General features: G+C 47.8%; 1 protein-coding gene and 1 pseudogene across 1 annotated transcript in view; one reads left to right on the top strand and one right to left on the bottom strand.

The window, feature by feature from the left end:
- CACNA1C (calcium voltage-gated channel subunit alpha1 C) overlaps positions 1 to 20,767 on the top strand; it is a 664,490-nt gene extending 643,723 nt beyond the window's left edge. Inside the window, exons 43-49 of the mRNA XM_081796086.1 lie at positions 4 to 138; positions 1,687 to 2,039; positions 4,999 to 5,127; positions 8,564 to 8,670; positions 8,997 to 9,100; positions 10,898 to 11,233; positions 13,157 to 20,767. Of these exons, the coding sequence (XP_081652212.1) occupies positions 4 to 138; positions 1,687 to 2,039; positions 4,999 to 5,127; positions 8,564 to 8,670; positions 8,997 to 9,100; positions 10,898 to 11,233; positions 13,157 to 13,459 (1,467 nt within the window). The 3' untranslated portion in view covers positions 13,460 to 20,767. The remainder of the gene's footprint in view (positions 1 to 3; positions 139 to 1,686; positions 2,040 to 4,998; positions 5,128 to 8,563; positions 8,671 to 8,996; positions 9,101 to 10,897; positions 11,234 to 13,156) is intronic.
- On the bottom strand, positions 6,181 to 8,557 carry LOC132694916 (thymocyte nuclear protein 1 pseudogene; annotated as a pseudogene).
- Positions 20,768 to 21,332: the final 565 nt, after the last annotated feature.

The raw sequence follows: 21,332 nt of genomic DNA, 5'->3' as shown, positions 1-21,332 counted from the left end.
CAGGCTGGCTTGCGCACGCTGCATGACATTGGGCCTGAGATCCGACGGGCCATCTCTGGAGATCTGACAGCTGAGGAGGAGCTGGACAAGGCCATGAAGGAGGCTGTGTCTGCTGCCTCCGAAGATGACATCTTCAGGGTAGGTGGATGCCATAGGAGCACTCTCTTATCTTTATAAAGTTCGGTTTGAAGTAAGAAGGTGGGCTGGCTTCACCTTTTCTGCTAAGAAAATCCAGGGAAAAAGCCCTGAGCTCTAAGGCAGATTCCAAGCTCTTCCCACTCAACTATTTCCTATCCCTGCATGTTTTCCAAGCCTGATTCCATCTCAAGGCTGGGCTCCCAGGACATGGCAGCTTACAGAGTGTCACTGGCTCTTGGAGAAAGAGGGGAGGAGCCCTTTTCTTAAGGGAAATGTTTCCTAGGAGAAATTTCTACATTAGAAGTTGCAAATGGTGGCTCTTGGGCCTCATCTAATCTGCAGACCTATTTTGTTTGCCGACATTTGGAAATTCGGCACATTCAAATAAAAATCTAGACCTCTGGCTTCTCTTTAAAAAAAATCAGAAAATCTGGCTTATGTTCCCATGTGGTAGCAGAGGAGTGGAGCCAAGTGGCAATTATCCTCTTGAGATAAAGCATGTGTTCTTCAGGTCACAAAAATCCCCTCCAGCCTTCCTTCCCTCTCCCGTCCTGGATATGAAGGCTGAGCGTCAGTTTTAGAAGTGAAAACCAAACCTGACTCTGCCAGGATAGTGGAACTCTTGGGTCCTGCTCTCTCCATTCATTGTGGCCCATGCCTAAGCCCTGAGGTACTTGGCTAAAACCCTTCCCAAGTGAGGGAGAAACTACTGACCACCATTGCAATGGGGCCATGCTCACAACTGTCCCTTCCAGCTCCCACAGGGGGACCACACAGGGGTCCTGGGCTATGGAGTCACCGGGAGGAGCTTGCCCTCCTTGTGGCTACCCTGTCATCACCATCCTCATCTTCATCACTGTGAAATGTCCATCACTGAATGGCCTCAGGGACTCAGCACCATGATAACACTGCCCCAGCAAGACCCCACAGATCAACTTGCAGATAGCTACTTTCCCACTCACCCAGGGCAAGAAAAAAGTGTTAGGAAAAAACATTGGGTCCTGATTTGAAATCTCTAAGAACCTCCCAGGGGAGAGAAAGCCATGATATAATTAATGGAGTCAATGTGTCATCCTTATTTTCAAAACCATTTTGCCAACATGGTTTCTAGCTCAGTGAGCCATTTGGATCTCCATTTAAAAAATTCTTGTTAGAATCCCCTGGTCTCTTTCCCCACCCCTCAGCCCTCACCATGCCTCACAGCTGCCAAGCCAAGCACTGACTGCAATTTAGGATTGCCATCCTACACTGGTCCTTGAAACTCCTCATGGGGTTCATTAGAAAGTCCCAGGGGAGCAGCCTCCCTGCCTGATGGGTTCTGCAAGAGGTCCTGTCCCTCACTGTTCCCCCAGTGGTTTCAGAGGGGACTCTCTGGGTCCCTCCCTCTCAAACCACCAGGCCACGCAGGTGAAGAGTTCCCCATCTGCCATGTGCTGCCCGGCATGGTTGTGCTCTCTGGAAGGCGGACAACCTTCCGTGCCTTCGCTGAGAAGGAGAGGTAGCTGAGGGGGCTTTCTCCTCCACCCACCCCTCCCGTCTTGCCTACAGAGGGCCGGTGGCCTGTTCGGCAACCACGTCAGCTACTACCAAAGCGACGGCCGGAGCGCCTTCCCCCAGACCTTCACCACCCAGCGCCCACTGCACATCAACAAGGCGGGTAACAGCCAAGGCGACACCGAGTCGCCATCCCACGAGAAACTGGTGGACTCCACCTTCACCCCCAGCAGCTACTCGTCCACTGGCTCCAACGCCAACATCAACAATGCCAACAACACTGCCCTGGGCCGCTTCCCCCGTCCCGCTGGCTACCCCAGCGCAGTCAGCACCGTGGAGGGCCATGGGCCCCCCTTGTCTCCTGCTGTCCGGGTACAGGAGGCAGCATGGAAGCTCAGCTCCAAGAGGTAAGCAGGAGGGTGGGGCATCCAGGGCCCATGCACAGGGGCCCCACACACTCCAGCCCAGAGTGGATGGGGGGAGAGTTTGGCCCCCAGGCCTACCACTCACCCCTCAAGCTGGGATGGAGGATGCTGCCCCAGAGCCCATCAAGAGATAGGCAAATGCTGCTTCCCAATCTTGCCCTTGATTATATGTGGCAGCCACCCTCGGGAGAAGGCACCATGGCCCCACTGCCCAACAAGTGTCCTGAGATGCACACTTGTGGACAGAGCCTCCTGTGCTTTCTCATGCTAACCAAGCAGAGGAGCTCCAGCCCCTGATCCCTGGGATGTCGGCATTCTGGCTCCACAGTAGACTCTGTTCCCCTGGCCTTTCCCAAGTCTGCCTAAACCTGGCCTTTGGCTCAATTAGGATGGGAACGGAGCTATTATGTCCTTCTCAACCCTCTTGGGAGGGGCATTTTGGTGTCAGGAGGCCCTTCACGGTAGCACTTTCTCATTCTGCCCCAGTGTAGGATCATTCCTGGTAGTTTGACTGATCTCCCACCTCCTGACGCATGCTTTTCTCCCCACCCTCTGCTCCCTGGTGCTCCAGGATACATTGCTATGATGTGCTGGGACGGTAGGTGCCTACTTTCATGCTCTGGGCCTCAGGAAGCACAGCCTGGGCTTAGAGGGTCTCCCCGCTTTTTCTGTCAACAGCTCCGGGTACCCAAGGCCGGCTGGGTGGGAACATGCCTCCACATCTTGCCACTTCACCCTTAGTTGAGCTGCTCTTCCAGAGCAGGACAGCCTCCCCACCACAGCAGGCCGGGAAGATCCCCAGCATGCCATGATCTTGGGCCGATCCCTCCTGCTTGCAAACTTAGAAAATAATCGTGAAGTGTGAGTGTCTTTCTGGACAAGTGTCCTGAAGCTGCTTTCATCTAAGGAGACAGCATACCTGCCCCCTGGTTTTCACTTCTGTTCTTACCACCCATTTTCAAATGGCTCCATGTAAGCCTACGTGGCCTGGGCATTTAACAGTGCTGATGACAGCCAAGTCAAACCTTACTGCCTGGAAGCCTGGCTGGTTAAACCACCCAAAAGCAGTGTTGGGTGAGTCCTGCTCAAGAGATGTATATTGATGCCTTCTATGTGCAGGGCAGTGTACTTCGCACTGGATTTTGTATGCTGATGTGAAAGGGTTAGCTTTGTACAGGGGAATATCAAAGTTTAAGTGGCTGACCCATGACTGTCTTGGTGGCCCCTCCCTTTTCTGTAAACCTTTTCCCCTTCTACAACCTTCAGGGACTCAGTTCTAGTGCCATTTTCTCCCTTGCTCCCCTTATCAAAACCTCTTCTTAAGGAAGGCTCATTGTGTCCATCATTAGCTTCTCAGTGTAAACTAATACCCCCTTCAAAGGGTATTTTCCAAACTGTGTTCCATATTAAATGAAGGGAGAGTGGCTTTTAGAGAGGAGATAGGAGAGACATCAGGGGATTGTCTTCCTCTCCCCACAGATACATCTATCAATGATTATGGTACATGCAAAGCACCTAGCACAATGCCTAGCATGTAGTAAGTGCTCTCTAAACATCGGCTCCCTCCCTTCCCAACACAGTAAACAATACTCAAGGCAGTATGCTTCTGCTTGGTGAGGAGGAACAACTTAACCAAGGTTGTAGCTCTGGGGCCTCATCCTTCATCTTGCAGCTCAAGGCTAAGTGCAGTGGCCCCAGGACTAGCCTTACTTTTGATGGGGACAAGCCAGCATGTCTTGCACACAGTGGCCCCCAAGAAGTGGTGTTGCCTGCCTGCTGCCATTCTCCATCTCCAGCTCATCCCATCATGCCTCACCAAAGCTCCTTTCACATATCTCTCTTCCCACTCCATCAAGAGCCTTCAACATTTCACCTCTCCTTACTGTGGGGTGGGCAGCCATCTGTTAGGGCCTTCTCCAGAGAACCAGGTAGGTACCCAGGAACGGTATCATCCTGAATTGCACACAGCCCACTGGCTCAGCGTCAAATCTAAGATGCCAATCCATCACTGAGCCCTGAGAAAATAAACTGGGATATTTCCCTGATGCCTCCATGAGTAAAGTGGGCCCCAGCATTCAGGAACTATAGGAAGAAAGATGGAGGGAGGTACTGAGCGAGGCACAGACAGGAAGAGAGAACACCTGGACCAGAGCTAAGAAGACATGACCAAATGAGCAGAAGATCCTGGTCTGGAGGGAAAACAAAATAATCCAAGGTACATCCTGGTGTGGGAGGATCTCAAGCTCAGCAGGGAGTCAAGCTCACTACCCAGGACAACAAACCCCCCTATGTGAGGCTTCTTCTCTGGGCCTTCACTCCAAGGAGCCAATGACAAACCCAAAGCCATGTCAAAATGTGACACCAGGAACTTCCCAGCTCTGCCCAACTAGCACCCAAAGCCCCAGCTGTCTCTAGCAGAAGGAGAGGACAGACCTTGCACAGGCCCACGCCGACCTGTATAGAACAGTCCAGGACCCTGTTTTAAAAGCTGGTCCTTTCCACCTTTCAAAACACCATCTCATCTGTTACTTCATTTGTTACTCCCAACAAGTTTCTGAGTCAAGCAGGGCATATGTTAGTTCAATTTTATTGATAGGGATACTGAGGCATGTGGTGAGCTAGTGACTTATGCCAGAGGGCAACTGAATTGGGGTCAGAACTCAGATCTCCTTGGATCCTACCCCAGAGATGCTTGTTTCATGTGGAATTCTAACTCTAATCTTACTGCTTCCATGGCTCCGCGGCTTTGTCAGCGACTGCAGGAGGAAGAGGCCACAGCGGTTTTGTGTGAGTGTGTGTGCACGTGTGTGTGTGCGTGTTCCCTGTGTGAGTGCATTGCACATGTGAATGAGTGCATGTGCAATGTGTGCCACCTCACCTGCTGAAGGAATGGTGGGGATTAGCAGTTTCTGACTTTATTTCTCCATCTTGGACACTTCAGGTGCCACTCCCGGGAGAGCCAGATAGCCATGGTGTGTCAGGAGGAGGTCTCTCAGGACGAGACCTATGACGTGAAGATAAGTGAAGACACTGAGTACTGCAGCGAGCCCAGCCTGATCTCCACAGAGATGTGAGCTCTGCCCCCAGGCTAGCCCATGTGCAGGAAAGGGTCTGGGGGTGAAGGGAAGCTCCCTGAAATCCCTCCTCTGGGCATGACTTGGGGAGCAGGAGATCATATATCAGAAGATGCCTAAAGCATCTGTCACCTCATTAGGGAGATGGATGTATGTGTCTCCACCCACCCCACCCCACCCCACCCCACCCCCGACACACACACATGCACACTATCCCCCAGTTAGCTTAGCTTTTCTTGTGACGCAATACTTTCAGGAAAACTTTAAAACATTGTTTCATAAACTTTTTTTACTGAAACCAACTGTCATAAACATACTTTGGAGTGAGACTCAGTACACACATACATGTATTGACAAATAAAAGTTCATGAAGCTTCTTATAATAAAGCTACCCAGCAGAGGGCACTGCTGGCAAACAGTGGCCAAGATTTTTGTCAGTGCTGGAATTTTTAATATAATTTATTATCAAATTGGTTTCCATACAACACCCAGTGCTCATCCCAACAAGTGCCCTCCTCCCTTCCCATCATCCACTTTCCCCTATCACTCAGCCCCCATCTACCCTTAGTTTGTTCTCAGTCCTTAAGAGTCTCTTACAGTTTGAATTTTTTAAGAGAAGCGTTTTTTAACTACAAGTCCAGACCCATTCGAGGGTTGTGACATTTACTTAGTTATGATCGATACTTTTTTATATATTAATGTTTTATTGGAAAAGGTACATGAGGGGCACCTGGCTGGCTCAATTGGAAAAGCATGCAACTCTTGATCTCGGGGTCATGAGTTCAAGCCCCACGTTGGGTGTAGAGGTTACTAAAAAATAAAATCTTTAGAAAGAAAAAGAAAGGAAGGAAAGGAAAGGAAGGAAAGAAGAAAGAAAGAAAGAAAGAAAGAAAGAAAGAAAGAAAGAAAGGGAAAGGGTACATGAAAACCACCTATGGACATGAGCCCAGGTGAACATAACATGCAAGCCTCATCACACCATCTTTTGTCTTATAAAAGCTTAACTTCTTTGGAGTAATGTCTTGCCCATTCCAGCAACAGTGTCCCAGTTAACTTGTCTCCTTTTTCTCTAGGCTCAAAATAAAATCAAACTCCTCTCAGGTCAGGGCTGAGTTGAGTCTTTGGCGAGTGAAGAGAGCCATCTCTTTTAAGGGGTCTCCAGTGGCTTTGTGAGCTTGGTGATGGGTTTTGAGCTCAGCCAGGATACTGAAATTCTTCCTCATCCAAACAAACTGCACATCCACCCTGGACCATTTGGGGCTCTCTTCTTTGCTGGATGGGTCATAACAGGGATTGTTTTTTTCAACCTATGTATAGTCTGAGTCAGCCTCTTTCACAGGCCTCACAAGTGCTTTGATGCCTGGCTCTTTGAAGTTGCTATGGTAGAAGGCTTCTTCCTCCAGCTTCAGGACTGGAAGGAAGTTCTGGGCCTGGTGGTTGTAACATCATCCCAGCACGCTGTCTGCTAGGACTGTGCTTAGAGCTCTCCAATGCCGAACATCACATCCACACCTTTGTCTAGTCAGCTTTCTGGCCCTGACATTATCAGCCACTAACTGCTATATTCTCCCCAGAGTTTGTAGAGGCTGAAGCCTTCTGAAGGCTGGAGTTTATCCACTTTAGCTGATGCCCATGCTGGGTTCTTAGTCTTGGTACATTTTCCTGCTGGCCCTTTATTGTCTGTCTGGCCCAGCAGGCTCAGCAGCTCCAGGCAGCCTCTTCTCCAGTCTCAACATGGTCTCCTCCAGGGGGCTGAAGACCAGAGGATCCTGGAATCAATGAAGAAACACGAAAAGCAACTCTGTATCTGCCTTCAGAAACTTCCCCAGGCTCCAGAAAGCCAGACCAAGATCAGCATTTTAAAATAAAGAATAATATAGTACACAATAGCATAGAATAGGTTAGAATAAGACAATAGATAATAGTGTATCCAATGTCACAAAGGTATTATTTAGTGAAATACTTGTTTAATGTGTGTACTGAGTCTCATAAAATGTATTTATGACTGTGGGTTGCATTCAAAAAGTTTAAGATGCATTGTTTTAGTAACTTCCCTAAAAGAAGGACCGGCCCTTTAGCCTTTTGATTTGTAGAGACTGCAAATTTTCACATGGCCACATACCCTAGAAATCAGTAAAAGCATATGCGTCCTTCCATTTTGGCTCTTACTGAGTGTTTGGTGCATCCAGGCACTCTGCTAGAGCATGAATAAACCGGCCTCAGCACTCAAGGATATTTTACAAACTAGTTAAGATCTCAGAAGAGGGAGATAACATGGAGATTTTCTAACTACTTGTTCACAGAGTGGTACAAGCAATGAGGGGGATAGACATTCAGAGAAGGTCTGGGTCAAGGTGACCATAACAGCCTCCTTGCACAAGATCAAACAGAAGCTGGGTCTTCAAGAGTGGGTACAATTTGGATAGAAGAGAATATAATAGGATGAGTTCACCATGTCAAAAATGAGAGGAAAGGCTTGGAGGTTTTCAGTCAGAAATTTTCTTGTACATCTACAAAGGCTCAAGGGCAGTATGCTAGGAGCAGGGAAGGCAGCACAGTCTCTGCCCTCGAAGCATGTGGAGTCACACAGCAGGAACAGAGTCAGTGGCCTTGTCTGTAAAATGAAGGGGTTAGAATGCACCTGTCTTCTTAGACTGCAGGCTGCTCCCACTGGGGACTGTGAAATCAACTTAGTGGATTGCAGCTGACATTGTTTGATGAAATAGAATAGACTAAAGTAGCATAGAAGCCACCAGAGAGCAATGCATGCAATAAAGGTAAGTATGGTTCCAGAAGCCGAGTTCATTTAGGTGTGTCTATGTATATGGGACCACGAGCAGTATATTTCTTATTGTGAGTCTCCATCAAAAAGGCTTAGAAGCCATTGAGTAGATGCCCCCTAAGGCCTCTTACAGCTCTGCTGGTCACTGACTAGATGACTGGGTGTTTGTCATAGGTAACCACTTGTGTGTCCTGATGATGAAGGGTGGGCAGGCCAGGGAGAAATTAGGGGAAGGAGAGAAGTTTTGGCTGAAATTGGGAGTACTCATGATAAATAGCACCCACATATGTAAACAGCAGAGCCTAGGCTGTTCCCAGAAAGAATCTTGTGGGCCAAAAATTGTTTTCCAACTTTCTCACCAACTTTGACTCAAGATCGCCTCCACTGCCTCAAATCAGAAATGCAAGGCTCATGAGCAGACAGACCGTGTATGAGGAGCTGGAAACATCTGTGATGCCAGAGAGCCAGGCCCAGCCTTGGGGGGTGGGGGGGGAATTCCTGCTGCCCCTTCGCCGAACCTTTAGGAGAGCAAAAAGTGGGAGTTCCCTTCGCTAAGGGAGAAAGCAAACTGCCTTCAGGGGTGGCAGCTGTCCCTATGGGGTGGAACTTCTCAGCCTCTCGGAATAAGCTCCAGGAGTTCTCTGTTCCAGGCTCTCCTATCAGGATGATGAAAATCGGCAATTAACACCACCAGAGGAGGACAAGAGAGATATCCGGCAATCTCCAAAGAGGGGCTTCCTCCGCTCTGCCTCACTAGGTGAATACTCACACCTCTCACTCCAGATGTGACCAGCCAGGTATCACCCCCCAGATGACTGGTCAGGCATTCTGGTGGCTGAGAAACTGCCATGGCCTGGCTCAGACAACTCCCACACAGTGGCTGCCCAGTGATGAGACAGGATTCTAAGGGCAGGGCTTGTTGGGTGGAACTTGACCATATGCTACCTGATATGGGAGCCAAATGGTAGAGAGAAGGTGATCCAAGGGCCACTAACATGGCTTCTACACCTCCCAGGGTATGAGCCTCACAGGCCTGTGTCCCCTTTCCCTGTGCTGATCACAGTTCTATGGCTGGCTTTGCAGGTCGAAGGGCCTCCTTCCACCTGGAATGTCTGAAGCGACAGAAGAATCAAGGGGGAGACATCTCTCAGAAGACAGTCCTGCCCTTGCATCTGGTTCATCATCAGGTAGCCTAAACTTTCAGATATGTCACTGGCCATCACCCCCACAGGCTACAAAACCCCCATGATTATGGCAAATCCCAAGACACCATTCAGTCTTCCCTGTCTTGACCACTCATAGTCCCAACCCCTGGCCCTAACAGCCCCCAATGAGGGCACTTGTCCACGCAAGTGAGAACGTGAAAAAGGGGTGTCAGTTCCCAGGGTGGAGATGTAGCAAATACTGAACAGGAGCTCCTCATGTGGTCCCAAAGGATCAGCAGTGCCAGGATTCTGCCTCATCTTTCTTCCTACAATGGTGCAGATGTTCCCTCCACAGACATTGGCTTACACTACAGAGCACTCAGGCAGATGTACTTACATAGCGTTACTTATAGATGTACTTATACAGAGTTGCAAGATACACCAAAACATAGAAATGATCAAAGATTCTGCCAGCAACATGGTCAGGAGGAGACTGATATTCAAGGAAAGCAGGTCCAGAGAGATTTGACAGTTGAGGTACCTCTTGGCATGGCTGACTCCAACTGAGCCAGTGAAATCCAAGACACCAATGTCCAACATAATCTCAGGATCTTAGAAACAATGCAAACCTCAAAGAACCAAAGGCCAGTCTCTTACTTCTGGGCAAATTAGGGTCTAAATTTCCTAAAGTTTTTACCTCTCAAATTGTATACTCCCTCACCACAGGCCCATGCATTAGATGATTTCTTTTAATACCCAAGGGCACTCAACTGCCAATCAAAACTTATAATGTACAAAAGATGGCCAGTGTGGCTCAGCTAAGTTGATATGATTTCGGCTCAAAGTATCCACTGTTTTGCTTAGCCGATGTGGCATTGCCAGCATACATATGATTTCCACTGGGCTTTCTGGAGTATTGAGCATAGCCTTATACTTCCCTCAGATCTCCAGGGAACCAGGGACCCAGGCTGGGGACCATCAAGAGCTGTGGGCAGGGGAGGCAGGCCGGGGGGACACTGTATGTGCTATTTAAAAAGATTTCTAGAAGTTCATTTCACCCATCTATTCTTATCATGAGGTTAGGAACCTCTGCTTTATTTACACTCCCCCCTTCATGCCTTTCCACTACCCCCCAACCCACCGCCATGTTCCCTTTCCTCTTCCTCTCCGTCTGGGCTTTCCCACTGCACACTCTCCCATGGACACTTCCACTCAGAGAAATTGTTGTGGTGGTGACATGGAGGCCAGAGGATACAATATGTAAATAGTCTAATCACAGCACAGTGTAAGATTTGAACAACAGCTCAGAGACAAGCTGAGCTAAGGATCAGCAGGACATTCTTAATAGCCTAATTGTAAAAATTAAAACAATAAGCACTGATTTTTTTTCTAGCACTTTATGGTGCTTCACAGACCATATTGCACTTGAACCTCACATCAACCCTGCAAGATAGGTAGATAGAGGGCATTCGTGTTCCGGTTTTAGAGCTGATGAGGGCAGCATTCCTGGTAGACTGCTCACGAGAAAACCAAAAGCAAAAGAATTCACCGCTGACTGGTGATAGGGCCAGTGCTGAAAGGCAGACGAGCTCGATTCCACTCCTTTGCAACTTTCTGGATTTGGAGGAGAAGGCGATCACTGCAGACGGACATGATCACAGAATATATTTTAGGGTGGCGGACACGAGCACTGGGTCGTGATGGGGGGGGTGGGATTCAGAGGGCTGAAAATGATGGATGTGGGCTCCAGGTAGGTGGAGATCGCCGGGAACAACAGCTGCTAGGAATAGCCAGAGGCCTGACCGCTTCCAGTAACCCGTGTTCCTTGTGTGTCCGCAGGCATTGGCGGTGGCAGGCCTGAGCCCCCTCCTCCAGAGAAGCCATTCCCCCAGCACATCCCCCAGGCCCTGTGCCACCCCACCAGCCACTCCAGGCAGCCGAGGCTGGCCCCCACAGCCTATCCCCACCCTGCGGCTGGAGGGTGCCGAATCCAGCGAGAAACTCAACAGCAGCTTCCCGTCCATCCACTGCAGCTCCTGGTCTGGGGAGCCCACACCCTGTGGTGGAGGTGGCAGCACCATCCGGAGAGCCCGGCCAGTGTCCCTCACTGTACCTGGCCAGGCTGGGGCCCAGGGCAGGCAGTTCCACGGCAGTGCCAGCAGCCTGGTAGAAGCGGTAAGTGACCCGGAGCTGCACAGCAGGCAGACAGGGGGAAGGAAAGGCTGAGGGCAGCAAGGGGGCTTTGCATGAAGAATGGAGAAGGGAGGATCTGGTCCTTTCCCAAGTAGAGTGGATGTCGAGTCTCTTGGCCAGAAAGACCCTGACTCCCAGGGTCTACTGAAGAAGGGCATGGTGTGCAGAAAATGGTGATCACACAAGACGCTATAGGCTTCTGCTTGGGCCGGGCCTGCTGTAGCAGGAGAAAGTACTGAGCAACATAACCCTGCCACAGGCCAGTGAACCCCAAGCAGGGCCCTGGGCGCCAATTTACAGCCAGTGGTGAGCTCTGACTGCTCCAGATGCAAATGTGGGCCTGGGCTGGGTTTGTTCAGTATCAGTATCTGTGGTTCTCGAGCCTGGGGCTCATTAGAATAACCCAGGAGCTTCGGAAACCTAGGACACATTAAATGGATATTTTTAAAAGCCCTTTGATGATTCTAATGCACAGCCAGGGGTGAGAATCACTGTTCTAGAACAAGAATGCTTCCAGCTCCTCCATGCTCTGCCCTGGCCAGAGCAGCTAATGCACTCCTGGCACCACATTTTGGGGGACTGTGACAAATTGGAACAAGCCCAAAGGGGAACACAGCCAGGGGTTGGCAGGGTCCCTAAATGCCATTTCCTATGAGAACTGTCGGGGGAACTAGGGAAGCAAACCTGGAGGGGGGACAGCCTAGGAGGCCACGATAGGCATCTCAAACCTGTGAGGCCCCTCATGTCCTGGGCAGGGGCTCTTAAGTGCAGGCCTGGAGCGGCAGATCAACCTGCCAGGTGAGCAGATTCAAGGTCACATGAGGAAGACCTTTCCAACAGAGCTTTTCCCAAATGAGGAGGGCTTTCCTATAAAGGGGTGAGCCCGCCATCACTGGACACATGCAGGCAGAGACACCGCCCATCCAGTCGTCAGGCTGTTGTGCAGGAGGTGGAGAGTTAAACCAGATGACCTCTAAGGTCACTTCTAGCTCCAAAACCCTGTTCTTCACTTGACCTTGATTATCCCTCATTCAGTTCACAGATTTCCATTGAGTGCCGACCACGTGCAGGCTCTGTTCTAAGTGCGGGGATATAGCTGAGACACCAGTTTTTGCTCTCATGAGCTCATGCTGTGGTGAGGAGACACAGACAATAAATAAACATGTGTGTGGCATGTCCCACAGGGTGGGAGCTCTGAAGAAAACTTAAGCAGGAGAGGAAATAAAGAGTGATGGGGTGGGGAGCAGGACAAATGGAACTGGGAGGAAGGCATTCCAGGCTTCATTATGAATACCTTCCCCTTGGCTCAGAGCCAGTCACTAAAGCAGCCTTTAGGAAAGAGGGAGCAGCTCTGGGATCACCTGCTGGCCTTTGGAGCGGGAACAGAAGCAGGTGCAGACATGCCGTTCTGCACACCTCCCCACAATCCTCTCCCACAGAGGCAGCCAGCCAGCAATAGGCAAGGGGCACAAGGTAACAAAAGGTTAACAAGTTTCACAAAAGGAGGATGAAGGTTTCTTGGCAAGAATAATATGACAGGCATGTGGGGGTGGCAGGGAGGAGAAAAGACAGGGTGGGCTGGGTTCTACCTTAGACAAAGGCCCAACAGCACCCCTCTGGCCCCCTCTGTAAGCTGAGTTCTCATGTGTTTGACAACAGTTTTTGAGTGCCCCAGCCAAAACATCTCCACTCCAACCTACGCACCCCTGATTCCTTTGGGCAATGCTCTGTGTCCACTCCTTTCCTGTGAGCACCCCTACACACACACACACACACACACACACACACACACTTCTCAAAGGTACCAATTATATGCCCCTTGCCCTAGCCCTAAAGAGAAGAGTCAAGCTCCAGGAATAATGTTCCTCTTTGGTTCTTCTTCATGGTCCTCCCTTCCCACTTCAGGTCTTGATTTCAGAAGGACTGGGGCAGTTTGCTCAAGATCCCAAGTTTATTGAGGTCACAACCCAGGAGCTGGCTGACGCCTGTGACATGACCATAGAGGAGATGGAGAACGCCGCAGACAACATCCTCAGTGGGGGCGCCCAGCAGAGCCCCAATGGCACCCTACTACCTTTTGTTAACTGCAGGGACCCAGGGCAGGACAGAGCAGAGGGCCAAGAGGGCGAGACCTGCGCGCCCACCCTGGCGTGTCGGAAGAGCGAGGAGGAGCTCCAGGACAGCAGAGCCCACGTCGGCAGCCTGTAGTAGCTAGGGCTGGGGAGATGCTGGGTTTTTTATTTGTTTCAATGTTCCTAATGGGTTCGTTTCAGAAGTGCCTCACTGTTCTCGTGACCTGGAGTTAACCGGAACAGCGTCTTCATTCATTTCGTTGGGACAAGACGCAGAGTTGGGTGGTGGTGGAGAGCCAGTTTTTCGGGGGCATGGAAGGCAGCAATCCCAGTTTGTGTTGTGTGCACAGAGGTAGAGTGGTGAGGAGGAGTGGAAGAATCAGGGAGGGAGAGCAAGAGAAGAGACGCCTGCCCTCGCCTCCGGGCATGAAAGAGAACCTCAGCTTCCTGCGGTAGCCCTCACCAAAAGGACCCTATGTCAAACGGGTGTCAACTTTGCTTGTAAAAAAAAAAAAAAAAAAAAAAAAAAAAAAATCATTTTGCACATATTCTGTATGAGCCTCACTGTCTCCATAGAGCCAGGGCCCTGTGGATTTGCAGAAGGAAGCAGGGGTAGGACTTCAGCGAGGACCCAGCCCCATCCCAGAGAGGGAGGAGGAACAGCAGGAGGCTGCAGGAGCTCGGGAACCCGGAGCGGCTGGCGAGGGGTGCGTGGCAGCCTCACCGCCGAGGCCCCGGCCACGCCCACTCGTCTGCGTCAGGCTCACCTTGCCTGCCCTGTGCTCCCAGCTCCAGAATGGCGGCTGGGCCTGCGTTGGCGGGGAGGGGCAGCTGGCGCTGCCTGCCAGGGAAGGGGCAGCCAGTTCTTGACGCGACGAGGTGGTGCTGAGCTTCTGTTGAGCGCTCTTTTGTTTTGTGATTTGACATATTTCTTGATAGCATGTTGCAGTTTTCGTTTTTTTGGTTTTTATTTTCATTTTGTTTTCCCAGGGGGAGGGGAGGAAGAAGTGTTTACAAAGCTTTGTAGCCACCCACCTTACTGTTTTCACTTTTGCAAATGTAAATCGGGTTTGGTTTTACTGTATTATTTAAACGATTGTGGTTTTCTTTTTCTACGGTGGGTTCTGTGGAGCCGCTGTAGTCCGAGTTTTACCAGCCATTGTGTATGCGCAATAATTTGTTATAATTTCCGTAGGTAGTAACAACAATTTTTTGGGTTTGGTTTTATAATTTAAAGTAATGCACTTGATGTGGTCTTGCACATATGGGTGATTGAGTTGGGTTCTTTTTAATGCTGGGTGTATCCGTGGGTGCCAGAGAGCGGAAGCACGGATGAGAGAGTCTCTGTGAGTGTGTGTGCTACGTGTGTGTGTGTGTGTGTGTGTGTGTGTAGTGGGTTGTCTGGGCACATGTCCTACGTGTGTATGTGCACCCATGCAGTGCGCCCATGCGTGAATGAGTGTGTCGCTCCCCCTTTCTGGTCTAACTGTGGGGAGATCTGAATCTGGGGCCATTTGAAAGCAAAAACAAACCACTGTCTCTGCTTCTGAAACGGGAATCAGTAACTCTTTGCATTTTCTGTCCCACAAGATATGCAAAAACAATGCAATAATATTCATTTTAAAAATACAATTGTGAGTTGTGTTGGCATTAAAACTGTATTTAAAAAAAAAAACAGAGAAATTTAAGGGAAAAACTCAAGAAGGCGTTTTGCTTCGATATATTCCGTGTAATGTTTTATTGCATTGATAATGTTTCTGTTGAAGAAACTGTTATACTTGAATTCAGGTCAGTTTCAGTATTTTACAAATATTTTTTTAAAACTGAATTGCAATTGTGCCAAGCGAATATAATGAATTGAATTAAGTTTGTTTTTGAATTCACTTCTTGTATATTTTGCTGCATGTAAGTAAATCATTTTGTATTTGAAGTGTGACAAGCTTTACCCTTGAACTCTGAAGTGCTTTTCTATATGTGGTTGGGGGAAAGGGAACGAATATTCTTTTAATTTTTACAATGAGCAAAGGTATCACCAGTGTAAATCATTACCCCGCGATCCACAAACAGGTTTGGACATTACTGTTTTGCATATCTTGTGTTCGCTTCCATTTCCCTCAATTTTTCCAAAACTATATAAGTATATTCATACTACATCTTGCTTTGAGAGACCAGGACATGTCTTATTCCTGTCTTCGTTCTATCCACTCTGCTCCAGTTCTCTGATTTGGACTTTCTCTAGGGACACTCCTTCACCATGAGGGGACATCACCAGGCTGGCGTCAACGTCCCCCATGGGAAAAGTGGCTGGCTTTTCTGTTCACTTTCACCGCACAAACTTTCCTCAGTGGTTTCCTCAGGAAAGTGTACACTGACTTGAGAGGATGGAACTAGAGTCGGGCTGGTTGGAGGGAAGGGAGTCCTCCCCCTGGCAACTGCTCTACCCAAACTCAGACGGCAGGGGCCAGAGAACAGCAACCAGGTAAAAATCTTTGTCCATCCAAACGTCAGCTCTGTCTTATTCACTTCATCTCTTCCTCTCTGGAGCAGGATTTCTTCCAGACCCACCCTCGTGTGTGTGGCAGCCATGGAAGGGACCAGGACTGGGGAGGACGTGTCAGGAGTTCACAGTGATAGTGGAACCAGAGACTTTGTGGGAGCATCTCTTATGCCCATTTGTGTCTACCTAGAACATCATCCTATTGGTGCTGTTTCCTTCAAATAGAGTTCAACAATGATGGTTGAAAAGGAAGTGATTTGGGGAAAACAGGACCCAACCATTCATCCAGGATTTACTCATTGAATGTCTTCTGGTCCCAGTGTGCTCTCAGCCCTTATATGAGCAGCCTAGAAATTAAAGTTGGAGAAAGTCCATTACCCCAATGAAGATGAATTTCACTTTCAAGGACTGATTCATGAAAAAGTGGAGAAATGTGCCAGATACTCCCAGGTTAACTTATTGTCTAGAAGCAGGAGGGTTTCTTCCTGTTTCTCCAAGCCCAACCCATCCAAACATTTTTGGTTTGTTTTCAGTGCTGTGAAGTCCTTCTAGAAATTAGTTAGGTGTCATCCTTTGTCTAGTTTCCCAAGATGTCTGCCACTGTGCTGCTAAGATTTTAATTATGATGGAGAGGGGAGCCCTTTTGGATTAATATCTGGTTCTTGCTGTACATTTGGTCCCTGGATAGAAATTTGGAATCTTAATTGACTACATGCACACAAACACACACACAACATACACACTCAGCCTTCCTGCTGCTTTTTTCCTTTTAGACTTCTTCTGCATCACCAAATCTCATTAGTCAGCTGCAGAGGCTGCAGGCCGGGCTCATGCCAGCTACCCCCAGGGCTGTGCCTAAGTATGCCCCTTGCCCTTCACCACTCATGCCTACAAGGTCCCTTCTTCTTTATAGTCATCTCTGTCAGAAGACCAGCTAGCCTTGCACCCTATAGGGACAATGTCAGCAGTGACAAGGGCATCTGGCCCTACGCCTCTATGAAGGAAAGGAGTTTCATATGGGAGTTCCCTGTCTAGAGCCATGAGTCTTTCTGGCATGACCTCATGGTCAATTGGTAAAGGGCTGACATAAGATACTTGTCATGACAGACTGGTTAAATCAGTCATGAAATCCTGAACCTCATCCATTAGATGTTTACCCTCCACCTAGAGCAGAACTTACCCCATGACCTTGTAAAACATAACTGTCAAATCTGAGAACCCTTAAGTGGCAGGAGAAAGCTGCTAATGGCTGAGGACCAACAGGACTTGAAGAAGTGCAATGTAAGTTCTGGGGGCGGTGAACGCGATTTTTATTTGTCCTCTGAATGACCCAGACTCTTTTATTTCCACACTTTGGCTTTTTAGGAGTCATGTGTGTGATTTTCAGTTGTCTCCTTTCTGTCTGTTTCTAGAAAGTTCTTTTTGGTCTTGAGCAGAAAGAGAAGAATATTTTCCTAGATTTTGGCTTGATCCATGAATTTTTCTCTGCTTTGCTTCACAGGCAATTAGTTATAGTCCTTCCCCTCACCTTCTAAGTCTGACAGGCTGCCCTCTGACTGGGAGGTCCAAGGACAAAGGAACAAGGCTTCCTTACTCTGTCTTTATCCTATGACGCTGCTTCCAAATCTCAGGGGCTTGTCTGGAGTGAAGCTATCATTTTCTCACAGCCATTTTCCTTCCAGAACTTTTCCTGATCATCCACTTAAAGATAGTAAGGCAACCACAGGAGAAGTGTACCTTTCAATTCCTAAGTAATATCTTTCTGAGAAATAAGAACACCCTGAAAATGAAGAGTTTGGAAGGTATCAAAAGGGTTTCATAGAGGCCAGTTGATACATGCCCATCATTCCTAAAGGTCAAGATATGTAGCAAGAACCTAGTTCAGGCATACAAAATAACCCTGGCAGTCAGGTTTTTAGCCTCATCAAAGTACAATTATAAATGTTGCTAAGGAGGATGAAAGCATCTCAATCCTGAGGGACCTAGAAAAAAAAATGAAGTATCATTGTCTAAGAGTTAGAAACTATTTAGCAAAGAGACCAGAAAAGGGCAATCTGGTTTCAAGAAGACTCATTTAAGCCCAAAGTTAGTAAATAAATAAATAAATAAATAAATAAATAAATAAAAATAAACAAAAAAAGACATGGCTCTGGTCAGGGGAAAGTATTGGCACAGAGAGAACAGGAAGGGAAATGGGCCAAAACAAAGGGTATGTCTTGACTCTTTATGCATCTGTCCCCATTTTATGGAAAGAAGTGTCCAGTTCAACCACCCACAATGGCAAGAACAGGAGAGAGGCTGATGCCTCAAGGATCAACTTTAGAAAAAGAGAAAACTAAAGTTTCCATCTGGCATTGTTTTCCCAAACTATTTGGCTAGATGTGGGGTATCTGCCACACTGTCTTTCCTCTCTGCTGGTGTCCCTCCCCTTGTATTAGCCAGTATGCCACCTGAAACTGACTCTAGTCAGTTGGAAGGTATGAAGGGAGGCCTAATGTCACTCACGGTGAAGCTCCTGGTCACCACATCCGGGTTCCCCATCAGCTCCCACTGAGGAGACACTAGGAAAAGAGACAAGGGAACGAAGTGTCCTACAACTGTCAGGGAGAGAGAGGGCCTCTTTTCCATTCCCCAAGCCATTCTCTCTATTCCAGCTTCCTGCCCAACCCCCCTTTTTCTTTCTCCCCACCCCCCAGTCTAGTCAACAGAAGAGTTGAGAGGAGTCCAATGTGCAGATTCTTACATAGTTTCTTTGTGAAACTAGTTCTGGTTTTAACTTTATTTTTTTTTATTTCAAAGCAATGAAACTTTGCTTTGAAGCCAGATACCAATAGAACAGGTGGTTTCTGCCAGACTTCCACATGGTTGGGGAGATATTTGAACACCACACACACACACACACACTTCCTTAAGGAACAGGTGCTAGTGAAGGGGTTGAGCTCTGCACACATGATATTGTCCTCCCAGAGGACTGAGCACTGTGTAGAGAGAAATGGAGAGAGAACCAGAATAACTTCCTTGGGTAGAAATAGTGTCATCTGAACCTATTATTACTGTGAACTAAATATTATTTATCTATATTGAGAAATACTACTACTTCTAAAATCAAGACTTTTCCCTCACATGATTTTAAGAGTCTTGCTCCACAGCAGATGCAGTGGTATAGACCCTTTGGCCCTTTGGCTCTCCAGTATTCTAGAAAAGCCTTTTGATGGGTCTCTGAAAGGGAATTAGAGATTGCCAGAAGGATATATTGGGTGAGTTGAACAAATCTATTCAACACTGAGAGCAGAGTCAGAGTTGGGACTGTCCACAAAAATCCCCTAAATCTCTACTAAATTAAGAAAGACAAGACAAACACGAGAAAATTAAACAAAAGCTTCAAATGTTATATCACCAAATATTCTCCTTTCAGATCAGATGCTGGCCTCTCCACAGCTATACTCTCTTTTGGGGAACATCCCATACACCCCATTTCCCAGAATCTAATGACTTTCATAAGGTTCCTAGAAAGGGCAGCATGACATTTAATCTACCATAAATCAGACATTTACTACAAATTTGCCATCCAAAAATCACTCATGTACTTCATACATAAGAAAATTTTTCACCTAGATCATTATCAGAAAAGTCTCTTGATGGAAGAGGTTGTACGTCTTAAGGGAAGGTAATTTCTATGTGAAGAACTGTGGAAATAGGATGGTTCCTATTTTCAGTTTAAGTCTGAAGAACTCTTGTTCTGATATTCTTGGAGCCCCGGAGTGTATAAGCAGAGGAATGAGGAAGATGAGGGTGAGTGGGCACCAGCCTCAGCACTGAGTCACTGCCAAGGGATGCTGAGGGCTGCAGGTTTCAGACCCCCTGCATGAAATCTTTCCTGAGCCTGCAACCAGGAAGGAAGAGAAGAGAAGGCTCCCTTCTGTAGAGTCAAGGAGGAACAAAAGAGGACAGGTCACTGCATCCTGTACCAAGCCCCCTCCCCCTAAGATTTCCCAACATGGGGAAACTACATTAAAGCTTAAAAAAACTAAACTTGGGAATCAAGGGTAGACGGTAAACAAACAACCCTGTGCAAAGGGCTCCTTTGTAAGGCAACTCCAGTGACCCAAATGCTATGGGCTCTTTTCTGCTTGCACACATTACACCACCCATGCATCAAGCTGCATCCCATTCCCCCAAGTTTGGAATCCATCTCTTGGTTTCTCAACTAGATTATGCACTACCCCATAGCCGCTTTCTGCCCTGCCCAGAACATATGCTGTTCTCCTAGAGCCTCATGGGAATGAGGTCTAGCACCAAATAGGCTGTATCAAAGGCATAAACAAATTTGGACAAATCTGTGATGGTAGTAGTTGAGAACAACTTGTGGAAAAACACACAAGTTTGTTAAGAAATTGGGTGGTGGTCCCCAGCTGATGAAGCACTGGAATGTCTGTTACTCTCATAATCATCTTGTTTTAATACCCTAGAGCTGCCAAGCAAAATTTCCGTCCACATAAGAGGCTCCAGATACATCCCCCTCTCCTCATGTCCTCTTGCTCAGGCCTGAACCAATTTGTATCATGCTTGTTCTCCGAGCATCACAGAAAGATGAACGGTGCCTCCATCGTCATCCCACTGCCTGTCACCACCCCCCACACCCCTGCACACCCCTCCTCTCCAGGCTCCACGACTTCACAGTCTTACTGTTGTAAATACTGTTGTACAGTTTGTAATCATCAACTAATCCCGTTGTCAAAGGCCTCGCCTGCTGCGCCTTCTCGCCCTTGAGAAAGGCCAGGGAATCTAGAAGGGGTAACCTTTCGAGAAGAGCTTCAGGGTCATCTCTGTGTGAGACGCTATGTATATTCCTGTAAGATTGCATTTTTATCTAAGGAATGATGTTATTTAAAAAACAAAGAAAAAAAACAAAAAACAAGAATTGCAAATAAATTTCTTAACAATGTCTACACTGGTTTTATCGTATCTTCCACATCCTTCCTCTTCTTGTGTTTCCTACAGGTTATAAAAATACACTTAACTGCCAGATTACCCTCTCAGAACCTCCAGAGGGGTGGGAGCCGGGAAAACATGTGAAATCTGAAGCCGATGATAATCTCTAACCTTATTTCAGCAATTTATTCACTCCTTCCAATGAAAACGTTAACAGAAAAACAAAGTTGACAAGGAAAGAGAATAGGAGGAATTGAATGGATAATCCACAAAACAGAAGAGCATCTTCCCCCCCTCCCCCCACAATATTTGGAAAGGCATAAAATTGGTTTTGAATGAATGAAGGGAAGAAGGGAGGAAGAAGGGAAGGGAGAAAAGAAGGAGGGAGGGGGAAGATCAGATTATGTATATTAAAGATTAAAAATTCAAGGTTCTTTTTTTTGGGTTCTGTTTTATTATTAAACTGGCTCTGACAAAGCTTCCAGAATAATTCCCTGTGTAAAAATAATTTGTCCCAGAAATCCATGTGTCTTAGTTGAATACAATTATAACAACAGAAACCCTCCCACCGTTGGATGTT

Source organism: Panthera onca, chromosome B4 (genome assembly GCF_046562875.1).
Source record: "Panthera onca isolate mPanOnc1 chromosome B4, mPanOnc1 haplotype 2, whole genome shotgun sequence".
Lineage (NCBI taxonomy): Eukaryota > Metazoa > Chordata > Mammalia > Carnivora > Felidae > Panthera > Panthera onca.
The sequence above is the reverse complement of the archived record's forward strand: the minus strand, read 5'-3'. Positions and strand labels throughout refer to the sequence as shown.